Here is a 14,122-nt window from a genome sequence, read left to right as displayed (position 1 = left end):
TCTGCTTGAGTGAAATGAAGAAGCTTCCATTAATCTTTCAGATGCCGTACATTAAGACAAGGCTCTCGCATGAACAATGTAACAGCAATTAAAAAGCCCATTAATCTGCATTACAGCTATTAAAGATGCATGTCATTAAAGGGGAAAGAGTTCAATCCCGCACTTACCCCTGTTCCTAAAACCACTCTCTCCAAAAACGGGAATAAGAACCAGACAGGGAAATAAAAAAATAAATAAGACGGAGCAATTACAGCCTGGCATTGCACTTTGTCATCAAATTAGTTTGGAGTTTTCAAGCAAATGGCTCGGCACTATTTGAGCCCCTCTCGTCACTTTTATTATTCATCAAAGAAATGTGGGAGTCAGGACCTTTTAAATGACTTTACCCTCTTGTGGAGTGCTGAAGCCGATGGCGAACGGGCTCTCGCTGCACCCGGCCTGAGTGCACGCCGTTAGGGTAATACTGTAGCTGCTAAAAGGAGCCAAGCCACTTAAAGTGCCTGTGAAAGAAGAGAGGAAGAGAACGATTCAGAGAGCAAGAGGTAAATGTCATTCTTTTCGCTTCCATATTTCAAAAAGTGGGCCTCCCCAACTCCGCTTCCTTAATGCAATGGCTTTTCAAACACAGCATAATATAACCATCACTTCTGATAATAGGTCTGGATTTAAAAAGGTCTTTATTATCAAACAGTAATATCTCCTATTAATCAGACGGATGGAAAGTGATACGGCCTTTGCTATTCCGGATATGGGACACTAATGATGTTATTTAATGGATAAAGTGGCTGATGCTGTTTAAAGGGGGTTTCTTGCACGCTATGAAAGTCACTATCCAGCCGTGTTGTGATCGATATGCCTCTGACTTTAATTCATCGCTCAGGACTTTAACCACTTAGTGATTGTTTTTGAAGATGTTAATGTTTGTTCTGAGCTGGTGGACTGCTGGTCTGTTTTGATAAGGTCACAGACATCCAATCAAATGATATTCTGACACGTGTTCACCTATCACTTGGAAGTCAGTCAAATTAGTCCCTCATTCTCAACAAACATAAGCAAAAACTACCTAAAGTAAATGAAAATATGGGCCACATTACATTAACATTGAGAAAAAACACGTTTTCTGTCAATCACAATTAGTTATGCACTTTGAAATGTTAGTTACAGAGTGCATGAAACCATCTAAATTCGATTGACATTTAGAAACCAAACATTCAGACTATAAATATTGAATAAATAACAGTTCTGTAATGATTTATGAATCAGAACAGATGACCTCAGCAAGTGCTGCTTTTAATTCATTTGTAGACTTTAAAACTGGATTTATTTTTTTTATTTGTCATCCAAAATAAAGGCAGGATCCTTTAATGGAGTGTATGAGTGAATCTTTGGCTAGCTTCCACTGTATCCATGTAGCAGACAGATCTTGGAAGAGTTGGAAGGTAAACACCCCAGCCGAGCTATAATTGGTCAGGTAGTGTAACTTTCTTTTTTTTTTTTGTCAGACGTCTTTTAATTCAATTAAGAGCCTTGACCTGCTCTCCTCTCGTTACCCACTCATTTGCTTTCGGAGTTTTTATCTGCCTGTGTAATTCTGCTTTTGGTGTCACGGCTATCATAAATTAGTGCAGCTTACGCTTGCATGGGTTGAAGCGTGCCAAGAACAAGGCAAAAAAAAAGGTCTTCTTGTTACGCTTTGCCCAGAGACAGAGTATAGCCACGGTGATTGGTCATCTGAGAACGTAATCGTTGTTTCAAGATCCTTCTGTGATAATTTATGAATCAGAACAGACGACCTCAGCAAGTGCTGCGTTTAATTCATTTGTAGACTTTAAAACTGGATTTATTTTTTTTATTTGTCATCCAAAATAAAGGCAGGATCCTTTAATGGAGTGTATGAGTGAATCTTTGGCTAGCTTCCACTGTATCCATGTAGCAGACAGATCTTGGAAGAGTTGGAAGGTAAACACCCCAGCCGAGCTATAATTGGTCAGGTAGTGTAACTTTCTTTTTTTTTTTTGTCAGACGTCTTTTAATTCAATTAAGAGCCTTGACCTGCTCTCCTCTCGTTACCCACTCATTTGCTTTCGGAGTTTTTATCTGCCTGTGTAATTCTGCTTTTGGTGTCACGGCTATCATAAATTAGTGCAGCTTACGCTTGCATGGGTTGAAGCGTGCCAAGAACAAGGCAAAAAAAAAGGTCTTCTTGTTACGCTTTGCCCAGAGACAGAGTATAGCCACGGTGATTGGTCATCTGAGAACGTAATCGTTGTTTCAAGATCCTCATTTGTTCTTTGAAGTAATTTCAAGTAACCAAGCAGATTTTCAGTCTATAAACTTGCAATGTCACATAGGGAACACTGCCGTGACTACAGATTGTCTGGAGCATTAATGCGTTTGCTTTTAAAGGGACAGTTCACCAAAACAACAAGAATTGTATTATTTACACACCCTATTGTCGTTACAAACTTGTATGACTTTATGCCTTCCAAAAAACACAAACAAATGATATTCAGCAGGCTGCTCTCTTCTATACAATGAAAGTGAATGGAGACCAGGGACTGTCATGCTCCAAAAAGAACAAAAAAGTTCCATAGAAGTCCATAAAACTTGTGCACTTTATTCTGAGTCTTCTGAAGCCACATGATGTTCCTCACTGTGAGCAAACTAAAATTAAAAACTTTTTTACCTATTCACTGAAAACGTCTCTAGGTTACGTATGTAACCATGGTTCCCCGAGGGAACGAGACGCTGCGTCGAGATTCGCTTTGGGAACGCCCTTGCGTGAACGCGTTCTGAAGCACGTGTCAAATCAGTCCAATGGAGCAGCGAGACGTCACGAGCGAGGTGACGTAAGCACCAGAAAGCATAAAAGCGCATCCGGCAGAGCGCAAACCAGCTTCGATGAAGTAATGCCTGCAGGGATGCAGGGAGTATGGCAAAGAGACGCAGCGTCTCGTTCCCTCGGGGAACCATGGTGCGCTGTGCCTCAGCAACAGCGGGACCGCTGCCCGCGGGATCGCGAGCCTGGCCGCTCTCATCAAACACGGCCAGGCGAGAGCGGAGCGTGCGCAGCGAGAGCAGCTCGCAGTCATGACAATCAGCCCCCTCGAGAGCTGACCGTGCATGCTCCGCTCCCAAACAAACGACACACAAATCGTGTGTATCCCCTGCCGTCAGATATCGTGGGCAGGGAGGAACACAGCGTTTGTACTGCCGTTCGCTCGCCATAGACTTTCTCATTGTTTTATATATATATGAGTGCTTGTGTGGACAGACAACAGTAAATAGACAGACACATACACAGAGCGCTACTGAAGAGCAGAAGCTGGTTTGCGCTCTGCCGGATGCGCTTTTATGCTTTCTGGTGCTTACGTCACCTCGCTCGTGACGTCTCGCTGCTCCATTGGACTGATTTGACACGTGCTTCAGAACGCGGTCACGCAAGGGCGTTCCCAAAGCGAATCTCGACGCAGCTCGAGTTCCTGAATGGGAATCTTGATTTATAGTCATGGTCACCATTGACTTAATTTGTATAAAAACAGCCTGGACATTCTGTCACCCCTTGTTAAAAAGAAGTGTGCATAATTGTCTTTAAAAAATGTTATTAAAAGAAAAATAAATCAAAAGATTATTAAGACAATGGTTTTAAAATTTTTAAAAAGTGCACTTATTTTGATGTGACTGTATAAAGTACTTGATTATAATTTTAACTTTAATGTACTAAATTGTAACTTTATCATTACAAATGTGTATTTACAAATACATTTAAATACATGACATACAAGTTCCAGTAGATAAAGTATATTTCATTTTACCATAAATTTTTGTCAATACATTTGACAGAACAACTGAACCATATTTCAAAGACAACAGAAGTAATTATGAAATTGCATATAAAGATTTATACTTAAGTCTTTCTCTTAAGTTCAACTAAATGCACATTACATTCATTTTGTTCTTAAGTATGTTTCCAAGTATGTTCTTTCCATCTTTCCACTAAAGTGAACGACAATTTCCATTTTTGGATGAACTATTCCTTTAAAGGTGTTTTAGACATTTCGCACAGGTTATAAAATAATAGCAAATTCAAAATCAACATGTTATTTTCCCTTCAAATTCAAGACATCATTAAGAATTAACCTGATCACTTCATGTTAAGTATGTTTTTCAAGCTATTAAAATGGTCCTGGGGTCTCTGAGGTTTCGGAGCCAAGCTCCAGGCGGACGGTGTGAACCTTACCAGTCAGGTGCTGAGAGTGGGGGAAGGTGGAGCTGATGGGGGGTGAGGAGGGATGGTCCTGGCTGTACGCTTTCAGTACGTACTTCTCAATTACACCTCTGACCTCCACCAGCTCCTCCCAGCTCACCTCCACGCTGGAACCATTTACACTCCCAACTCTGGAGGGAGGCAGCACACTTTGTGGAACTGTACAGGAAATAATAGGTGAGAGAGACACGTGGAGAAGCAAAGCAGAAGAAAGAGAGAGCGAGAGAGGCAAAGTAAGGGGGAGGAGAGGAATGAGAGTGTGAGAAACCAATTGGGAAGGAGAGAAAGTGTGTGTCAGGCCAAAGAAAAGCAGCACACACATTCCTCACTTTTAATAGACACAGTAAATCATATCTAACCATTAGCATAAATACAATTTATTAGAGTTGTAACTTTTTCAGCACTGATTTAATATGACTGTACATGCAGCGTTCATTCTGGGCTATATTTCATGCCCATCAAGCGACGGCTTGCTTTCGCTCCAGGATTCACATTTTAGGGGGCATAAATAAAACAGTCAAACATATGCAGAAATGCAACAAGCATCATTTATGATGTGTCACAGACTACAGAATCTCTTTAACACTCGTTTATACAGTCAAAACAAGCCAGACAGCAGACGTGTGTGATATATTCACCACTGAAACGCTGGTCTGACCTATAATGTGGTGTATACACATTTAAGTAGGAAGTCTTTGTGATTCATCATCTGTACCAACAGGGCTGGTATTACAAATTACTGAGGTTTCCTTAAAGGCACAATATGTAATTTTCGCCGCTAGAGGGCGCGTATCTTCCGCTCCTTCCGGTCATGCGTATGTGGGGAAAAAAATCAGTGCTGTTTTATCATACTAGATACATTTGAAAGTTCTGTTATAATGCTACTCTGTGCGGTCGTCACTGGTCTATTAAAACGCACAACATATTAAAGCGTCTTTGGTGTTTCCAAGTTTTCTACAAAACAAAACCGGAAATCGAGGGGTTATGACGTCATTGGCAGGCGACACAATGACACTATGGACACGGTCCGTGTCACTAGTTAAAATTGCTTATTTCTCTGGATATAAACATTCTTCAAAACATTTGGGATAATGTAAGTACACAAGTCAGCAAAATATATAACACTGTTCTAGTGGTTTTTGGATATTTTAATAAAAAAAAATCGTACATATTGTGCCTTTAACCAATAACACTACCATTGAACGACAGAAAGTAAATGTGTAACTATACAGAGAGTGGAAAAGAAGCCTGACAGAATGAATTTAAAATGAAATCAAAATTTACCCTATTTACTTTCTTAATGGGTATGTTACTTTAAAGAAAATAAATATCTTGTCTTCTTAATCTTTATTCAAAATTAATTAACTATAATTTACCTATAACTATTTTAGATCACTGACTTAAACTTATTCCTGACGGGCAAAATCATGTCCTGTTTTATATTTCCTTTAATCTGTTCAAAATCAACCAGAAATTGCATTAAATTACATAAATTAAATGGGTGGCAAATGGCAATTTATTTTGACTTTAAGGTGCATTGTAGTAACTGTCAAATATGTTATTAAAAAAAACACATTTATAATAATGAAATGTGTCAATACATAAAATGAAGCCATATTTCATAGCCCAATGTAGCTTGCAAAGTCTACTGTTTTTTTGTGCTTAATTAATATGCACAATTAAATGAAATATTTAACCATCATTTGACATATCTGAGCCTCTTTGTCTCAATAAGGACACCACCATCTCTCTCTCTCTCCCAGACAGCATCTTCATCTGTAATAAGGCAGTGTGTGTGATGCACGCTCTTACCGAGAGCTTTGCGATAAGCTATCTTCAAGCACATCTCATCTCCTTGACTGCTACATATATTGTGCAGATAAGAATAAAATGGGTTGGCCTGAAAACTATGACACAAACAAATATCAGTATGGAGCCTGTAGTGCTGAAGTCATAGGCCTTTTTTGTCACAGGTGAGGGAGTAAGAGTGTGTGTGCTCAGTATAAATGACTGTAAAGTACAAATAGTAGCCAGAATACACTATTTTTTGGGAACATAAACTGTACTTTATGTATTTACCTAATTACATGTTATATTATTGTAAATTACTTAATTACAAATTATTGTAATACAGTAAAAACCGTAATACTGTGAAATATTATTTTTACAATTTAAAATAACTGTTTTCTATTTGAATCGATTTTATAATGCAATTTATCCCTGTGATGGCAAAGCTGAATTTTCAGCAGCCATTATTCCCGTCTTCAGTGTCACATGATCCTTCAGAAATCATTATAATATGCTGATTTGGATTCATTATCAATGTTGATTATGTGTATATATATATTTTAAGGCAAGTGCGTACATCAGACCATAGGATTTTTCCAGTGAGATCCAAAGCCTAACTGCTGACATTTGACTGCCTATTGGCACCTGTCCTACCTGTCTCTCCGCTGCGCCCCCGCTGCCATGGCCCGGCTGTCCAACCTCCTTCTCCTGATGCCATCACTCTGTACAAATACTCTGTACACAAAGAGAAAAAACTATTTAAAAAGAAATTTGCTTTCTCTATACCATTCAGGCTCAAAAAAATAACAGGCTCATGAGTTATTTCACTGAATGTTGATGTGTAAACCTGCTCACAGTAAGTCTGTTGTGGAAACACACAAACTGTTTCTTATTCCATCTCCATCACTCACAAGAGAGGTACCTCGGCTATATTTGTCTGCGTGTATTATCTAAGATGCAGTTCTCAACAGTTTTGCAGTGTTGCTGATGAAGGGGACAGCAGTTGCTGTTTTAGATATGACCTCTCCGCGCCCCTGGTGTCGTGTCTGCACCCATTGCTGGGCTGGACATTTTCTGTTGTTCTTCTGTTTGGTCTTTACAATAACAAACCCCAAGCAGAAAGTACAAATCAGGACAAACAATCGCCTGACACAGAGACAAAGCAGGCAACGCGAGACCAAAATAGCTGCGGGTCAATGAGGCTTGGCTACCGTGCTGGTGGGGATTTGCTTGCGAAAAGGGGTCGGATGCTGCTTTTACCCGTGAAGGGCTGCAGTGTCAGGTCCTCTGCGCTCCTGTCTCTGCCCGTGTACACCAGAATGGAGTCGTTTCCCCTGCAGTTAACGCTTGTGTCAACTGACAGGCATCCATCCAGATTGACTCTGACAGCACTGCTGGACACGGCCGCCAAGCTTATGACAGGCCCACGCGCGAATCTAACATCCCTGATGCAGCCGCCAAAACCTGCAGCGCAGCACAGAAGAGGATGAAAGAGAGACAAAGACAGGAGAGACAAAGGGAGAAAGATGTTTAAGTCACATTCTGAATTGCCCGGATTTATCTGAAGCAACAAAAACTGTCAGTAAACTCCTGATAGATTGAGTACATTTTGAGAACATTTTTATCAGTTCTATTTATTTTGAAACACCATGATTCTGTAACTATAATGTCTCAAATAATTTACTGCAGAAATCATAGTGAATAATCCAAAATTAAAAACAGAGCTTGCACTCAAGTCAGAGAAATATATCAGAGGGTATTTTTTATTTATTTATAGAAGTTTTCGAGATAATAAACCCTCAAATAAACAGCAAGTGACTCACCGTGCAGAAGGCTGTGTTTGTTCAGGGCTGGGTGCTTCACTCCACGTGGGACTCCCCCTAGATAGAGTGGAGAGCTGATGGTCAGAGGGCCACCTATGCCCTTCCTGTCCTGTTCATATACGCCATTGAGGCCAGCACTCGCTAACGGGCCTCTCTTCAGCACATTTAAAGTGTTCCAGCCCCCATCACAGTAGGACAGGCCCACCCATACGCTCAACTCTGCTGTCTGTTCACTCCAACGTAACACCCAGAAGAGAACTCCACCCTGCAGCTCCGCCTGGATGTCATGAGGACACAAACAACAGTTACAATGATGTTTTGGGACACTGTACAAATGTATTTCTGCAAGTATATATTGTTAATTAAATGAATTAATTTCACTAAATCAGATATCATTACTTGCAAAATCTTGCAACACTGAGGTGGCACTTGAACAGCAGAATTAAGCACAAGTCAAGTGCCATGACTAGTTTAAAGTCATGAAATCTAAATGTATAAAATTTAAATGCATTTATTATGATTTTTTTTGTTTAATTGCAGAAGTTTGGTTAATTATTAATAATTAAGTAGACTGATAGCCTTAATGTTTAGATTTAAGCAAACTTACCAAAATGAAATCTTTCCCATCTATATCATAAGCGAACAACAGCATTGCATTTAGCTGATCAGTTTTGAATTCAAATGATATTTCAAAATAATCTCCTCCAGCGAATATTTCAGGCTTGACCTTCAGAAACCCTGAATATAAAAATGAAAGAAATAGACTCAGTTAGAAAATTTGGTAACACTTTCTATGAAGCCTGTATTTATAATACATTATAAAGGTATTCGTAAGGCATTATAATGAATGCATAATGCATTATAAAAAACCTTATAATATGTTGTATCAACTCATGAATATTCATAAGAACAGTTTTAATATATTATAATATTTACTTATTTGTGGTTATAGCTCTTAAGAGTATGATGATTTATAACACAATGAACACGTTGCATCCACTTTTACAATGGATTATATTTCTCATAGTTTTCCCATTTTTCTTATGCTACTTTACTTAAAGCGGTCAAAGACCACTTATAAGTAGTAATAATAATAATAATAAAACAAATTTCTCTCAAACAGCCATAAAATCAGATCAGATGAATGTGTAGTATGACACATTTGCTTTGAAAAATTTTTATTGTAATATCAGTTTGATTATTTTGATGGTACCCTTTAGACAACTGTTGATAAATAACTCTGCAACTACATATCAACTAGTGGTCATTAGAGTATTAGTATGTCTGCTACTGTAAATATATGCTAACACTTTATTTTGATGGTCAACCAACAGATAAACTGATTATAAGTGTATTTGCAAGTACGTCAACTTACTCTACCATACTAGATTATACCATTCTTGAGCATACTAATACTCTAATGAGAGTTAGTTGGCATGTAGTTGCAAAGTTGCTTATAGTCGATTGATTAAGGGGACCATCAAAATAAAATGTAACCATATAAAACATTGCATTTTTTTCAGTTGGAGTATTAAGCTCACATAAATTAATTAACATTAGCTCCACAGGAAACACTCAAATAACACTCAACATCTAACCACTCACAAGCTGTACTAAGATACTGTGCAGATCTTAAATAAACAATGTCAAGATATGATACAGTCCATTATACTGTAAATTAATTAGATTTAATATGGTGTTCATTGTGTGTTATAAATAATCATACTCTTAAACTTATAACCACAAATACGTAAGTATTATGATGTATTATAATTGTTCTTATGATTATTCATGAGTTGATATAACATATTATAAGTTTTTTTATAATGCATTACACATTCATTATAATGCCTTAAGAATACCCTTATAATGTATTATAAATACGGGCTTCATAGAAAGTGTTACCGAAAATTTCAACATTAACATTACAGATTATCAGACCATGTGAAAGAAGACTAAAGCAGGACATACCATGTCCTAGGAAGTATGCCCCATCTTCAGAGACAGCAGGACAGCCCTCCCAGCTTTCATAGGTCTCATGTTTTTCAAGTGCTGAGTCCCAGTCCAGAGGCTCCCATGCATAAGTAGTGCCACTGGATTTCTGCACCATCACATCTCTCAAACACCCAGCAAACCCCTGCTGCACCAGCTTGGCTTGACCTGTATACACATAACAAGCACTTGCAACTCTTTGTAGATACACTGACACTGTCAATCAGATATTTAGAGATAAACTACCAGTGTCTTGTCTAAGAATGGTGAAATTCTCTGGAATCCCTCCTATGAAGACACCCGTGTTCTGACCGATGATGGTGTTCCCACTTGTGGCTGATGCTGATCCTGTTGGAGGAAAAAATATGTTCTTTTGAGACTGTTCCTTGCTGGTCTAATAATCAGAGCAGGGCAGATCAGTATTTTAACAACTTTATTGTTATATTCTTTATATGGTTATGGTTTCAGTTGGTGCTCCAGTGCAGATAAAGTCATATTACTCCAAAAGAATGACTGAGATAAAGCAATTCTCCCTCTAGTGGGAAAAATCCCCTGAGACCGCTTTGAGACAGGAGACTCCACTTCACACCTCCAGTCTTAATTGAAATGTAAGTTCAGGAAAGGAGAGGCTTCTTTGGCCTAATTATTTTAATCACACAAAGAATGGCAACGATTAACCTTGATAATTCCTTTGCTTGAAATCTGTTCAAGTGGGGGGCTTTACAGGCACTGAATAACCGAACAGGACAGAAGTGAGGGTGCGGGGCTGGCCTATGAATATCATATGCGTGTGCGTCATTACCGCTGTATTGATTGTCAACAATGATTGTTCCCACGGCCTGTTTCCTGGTAGCGATCAGATGGTGCCACTGGTTGTCATTATAGCGTCTACCTCCATCGTTGCGAGGGCTGAGGGCCACAGCTGAGGCCTAGCATCAAACACTGAGGGTTAATCACTCGCTCATCATGAACACAACGCACACACTGCACAAATGTGACCCTGGACCACAAAACCAGTCTTAAGTCGCTGGGGTATATTTGTAGCAATAGCCAAAAATACATTGCATGGGTCAACATTATTACCAAAAATCATTAGGATATTAAGTAAAGATCATGTTCCATGAAGATGTTTTGTAAATTTCCTACTGTAAATATATTAAAACTTAATTTTTGATTAGTAATATGCATTGCTAAGAACTTCATTTGGACAACTTTAAAGGTGATTTTCTCAATATTTTTATTTTTTTGTACCCTCAGATTCCTGATTTTTAAATAGTTGTATCTCGGCCAAACCATACATCAATGGAAAGCTTATTTATTCAGCTTTCAGATGATATATAAATCTCAATTTCGAAAAATTGACCCTTATGACTGGTTTTGTGGTCTACAATGATGGCTGATCAGCAGCTTTAGGAAGAAGAGACGTTCCCCTCCCTGTGCAGCAGTAGAGCTTAGGAGGTAAAAATGCATGTATATAAACTAATGTAGAGTAAATGCTTTCAGTATTAACAGGATGCAAAATTGCAATTTGTTCTTGAATGTAAAGAATGTAAAATAATTTGAAATATAAAGAAATTTACATAACTACGCTTTTGAACTACAAAAGCAATTTGCCAGGAAAAACTTTGAATGATTGGCTAAGCTTTGTTTGACGGTAAAAAAAAAAAAAAGTTTATAAAGCTTCGAAAAAGACAGACAGACAGAATGATCGACGGAACAGTAGACAGAACAACAGACGGATAGAAAGAACAATGGATAGAATGACAGAAAGTAAAACAGAACAACAAACAGAAAGACGGATAGAAAAACAGAGAGACCGACAGAATGACAGACAGAACGACAGACTGTCGACAGACAAATGAAATGATAGAATTATAGATAGAACGACAGATAAAATTATGTAATGTGCACAACCCTGGTAGATACTGTTGAATTCACAGAAATTCTTCCTTAAATTTCTGGAAGTTAACACATCAGCATTAAAATGAGTTTCAAGCTCAATAAAAGTGCAAGGTCACTAGATGTAACAGGTTGTAGATGAAGATAAAGATTGTCACACTGACATATACCCAAAGCTAACTTTGACCATTTACGCTGCAATGTCTGAGATTATAGAGGAGAAGTTGGAGATGAAGTTGAAAAACTATCACCAGAATCCCTCTTGGCACAGAACTCAAGCCGCTGAGGAATTCTGCCCAGAGATAGGACATTCCCCAAAAGCAGTAAATTTCATGGGCTGGCACCATCAACATAAGATGGGGTTATTGTCCTGCTAAAATATGACATCATTCAGGTTCATACACTTAACAGCCTGACTGAGTGCTCTGCAGTGAAAGCACCGAGACACAAAGTATCGCATCTCCTCTTTGTGATGAAGATTTAATGATCAAATCAATATCTGTTTGGATGCTGAGGGAAGTCAGCCCTGTGATATGCCTACTGCAGAGAGCAAGAGAGAGAGAGAGAGAGAGAGAGAGAGAGAGAGAGAGGGAGAAGAAGAAACAGCTTTAGGGAGAAGTCAGGACAGACACAACACTGCATTCCTATCCCTCCTTCCTTTGAAAGTATTCAATGGGGCTTCTTTACGATGGGAGATCAATTCTGTCACAACAACTAAAAGCCTTTCTGAATAAAATCATCTGCCAGCATTTTAAGTTAACTTTTATGAAAAAAATCATAGTCTTGTTCAGTGAGAGGCAGACCTGTCAACGACATCATGACCTGAACATCTGATGCAATGTATCCAGTCAAGTTTCGGTCACGTGCCGTAAACATCAGCTAGGGATTTCTAATGACTGAACCACAAACCATCAGTCACAGCATTCATCAATTTTAAGAAAACATTGCAGCAATGCTAGAGGATATTTATACCACAAATCATCTACTTGCATAAATTAATTGCTAATTGCACTCATGAATTATCAATTAGGTCTTGTTTCAAGGGATTTTTTTTAGATAAACATACAAATACTGAGATATGCTTAAAGAAATGGCTCAGCCAACACTGAAATTCTGTTTTCATTTATTCACCCTCATGTCTTTTGTCCTTCATTTCTTTCTTCCATGGAGCACAAAAAGAGACATTCTGAAGGATGCACTGGTCGTTTTCTTACTTGTAAGTGCAAAGAATTTGGCCCTAAACCTGCCTTACCCACTATGACTGATTCACTGAGACCACGAGTTGAACTCAAGAATCCGTTCATGAGCAAATCAGTCAGACCAATTTTGTGTCACTTAAACTATTCTATTAAAGTGGTTTTCAACCTTTTAAAACTCAAGGACCAACACATTGTCCAACTCATTTTTAATATATATATATATATATATATATATATATATAACTCATAAGATATTTTCTTTTGTTTTTCTGATGTAATTTTGAGAATGCTGCTTGTTTTTATTTATGTATTTATTTATTTATTCTTATTACAGAAACCAGGAGTTTGCTCACATATAAAATTAAATTAATTACCACAGTTCATTTTGTGATTTCAAAATATCAAAAATTCTTATTCTGTATGCTTTTCATTAAAAAAAAAATGCATTGAGGGGGAAAAAAGTATTATTACCAATTTTCATCATTTGTTTCTTCTTCTTCCTAGTATTATTATTGTTTTATTTTTAGCATTGTCTAACTTTTTATTTTTAATCCCCATTTTTTTTTCATAATTTTAAGTCATCCTGTGGCCCCCTTGGAAATTTGCTGATAACCCTCAGTGGGCCCCAGAACCACTGCTTTAAAATGATCAAATTCACAACTTCAAAGAATATAAACAATTAAGAAACAGAAATGATTCAGTCAATAATTTTGAAGATACTGAAAATTCTCCCTTGAACTATAAAAACTAATGGTCAATGGAAAACAGTGAGCATGGCACAAAGAATTTACGCACTAACACCGCAAAGAGTTCATTAAAGATCTATTCCACAACAGTCCTATGGAAGCTGCTATAGGTTTTGGTGATGTAGGGTGTGCCATTAACATAGTGAGCAGCGTACTCTTGCTTAATAGCCCTTGAGTTTGTTTAAGATTAAATGGCCGCTGTCCATGCTACTAATGCAACTAATCATGCCCATGGGCTTTTGAGAAACCTTCTCTCCTCACTGTGCCTGGAAGCCACTCATCACTCGCTTATATCTGAGAGACTCCGATAAGGAGACATTGGGAAAAAACAGCATCATTTGTGACAGCCTTTACAGGAACTAAATCCGCTTTCATGACACAGTGTTTCATAAAATGCTCATTAATTTC

At 38.1% G+C, this 14,122-nt stretch overlaps 1 protein-coding gene across 1 annotated transcript in view; it reads right to left on the bottom strand.

Annotated features, from left to right (window-relative positions):
- Window positions 1-14,122, bottom strand: part of LOC107694925 (usherin-like) — a gene marked incomplete at its 5' end in the record, with an annotated part of 173,335 nt that overhangs the window by 156,396 nt on the left and 2,817 nt on the right. The window contains 9 exons of the mRNA XM_016494643.1: window positions 387-500; window positions 4,241-4,426; window positions 6,710-6,790; window positions 7,316-7,519; window positions 7,879-8,155; window positions 8,486-8,616; window positions 9,850-10,038; window positions 10,117-10,218; window positions 10,673-10,799. Of these exons, the coding sequence (XP_016350129.1) occupies window positions 387-500; window positions 4,241-4,426; window positions 6,710-6,790; window positions 7,316-7,519; window positions 7,879-8,155; window positions 8,486-8,616; window positions 9,850-10,038; window positions 10,117-10,218; window positions 10,673-10,799 (1,411 nt within the window). The remainder of the gene's footprint in view (window positions 1-386; window positions 501-4,240; window positions 4,427-6,709; window positions 6,791-7,315; window positions 7,520-7,878; window positions 8,156-8,485; window positions 8,617-9,849; window positions 10,039-10,116; window positions 10,219-10,672; window positions 10,800-14,122) is intronic.

This window comes from Sinocyclocheilus anshuiensis, unplaced genomic scaffold, assembly GCF_001515605.1.
Source record: "Sinocyclocheilus anshuiensis isolate Anshui unplaced genomic scaffold, SAMN03320099.WGS_v1.1 scaffold942, whole genome shotgun sequence".
Taxonomy (NCBI): Eukaryota; Metazoa; Chordata; class Actinopteri; order Cypriniformes; family Cyprinidae; genus Sinocyclocheilus; species Sinocyclocheilus anshuiensis.
This window is presented reverse-complemented; position numbering and strand designations above follow the sequence as displayed.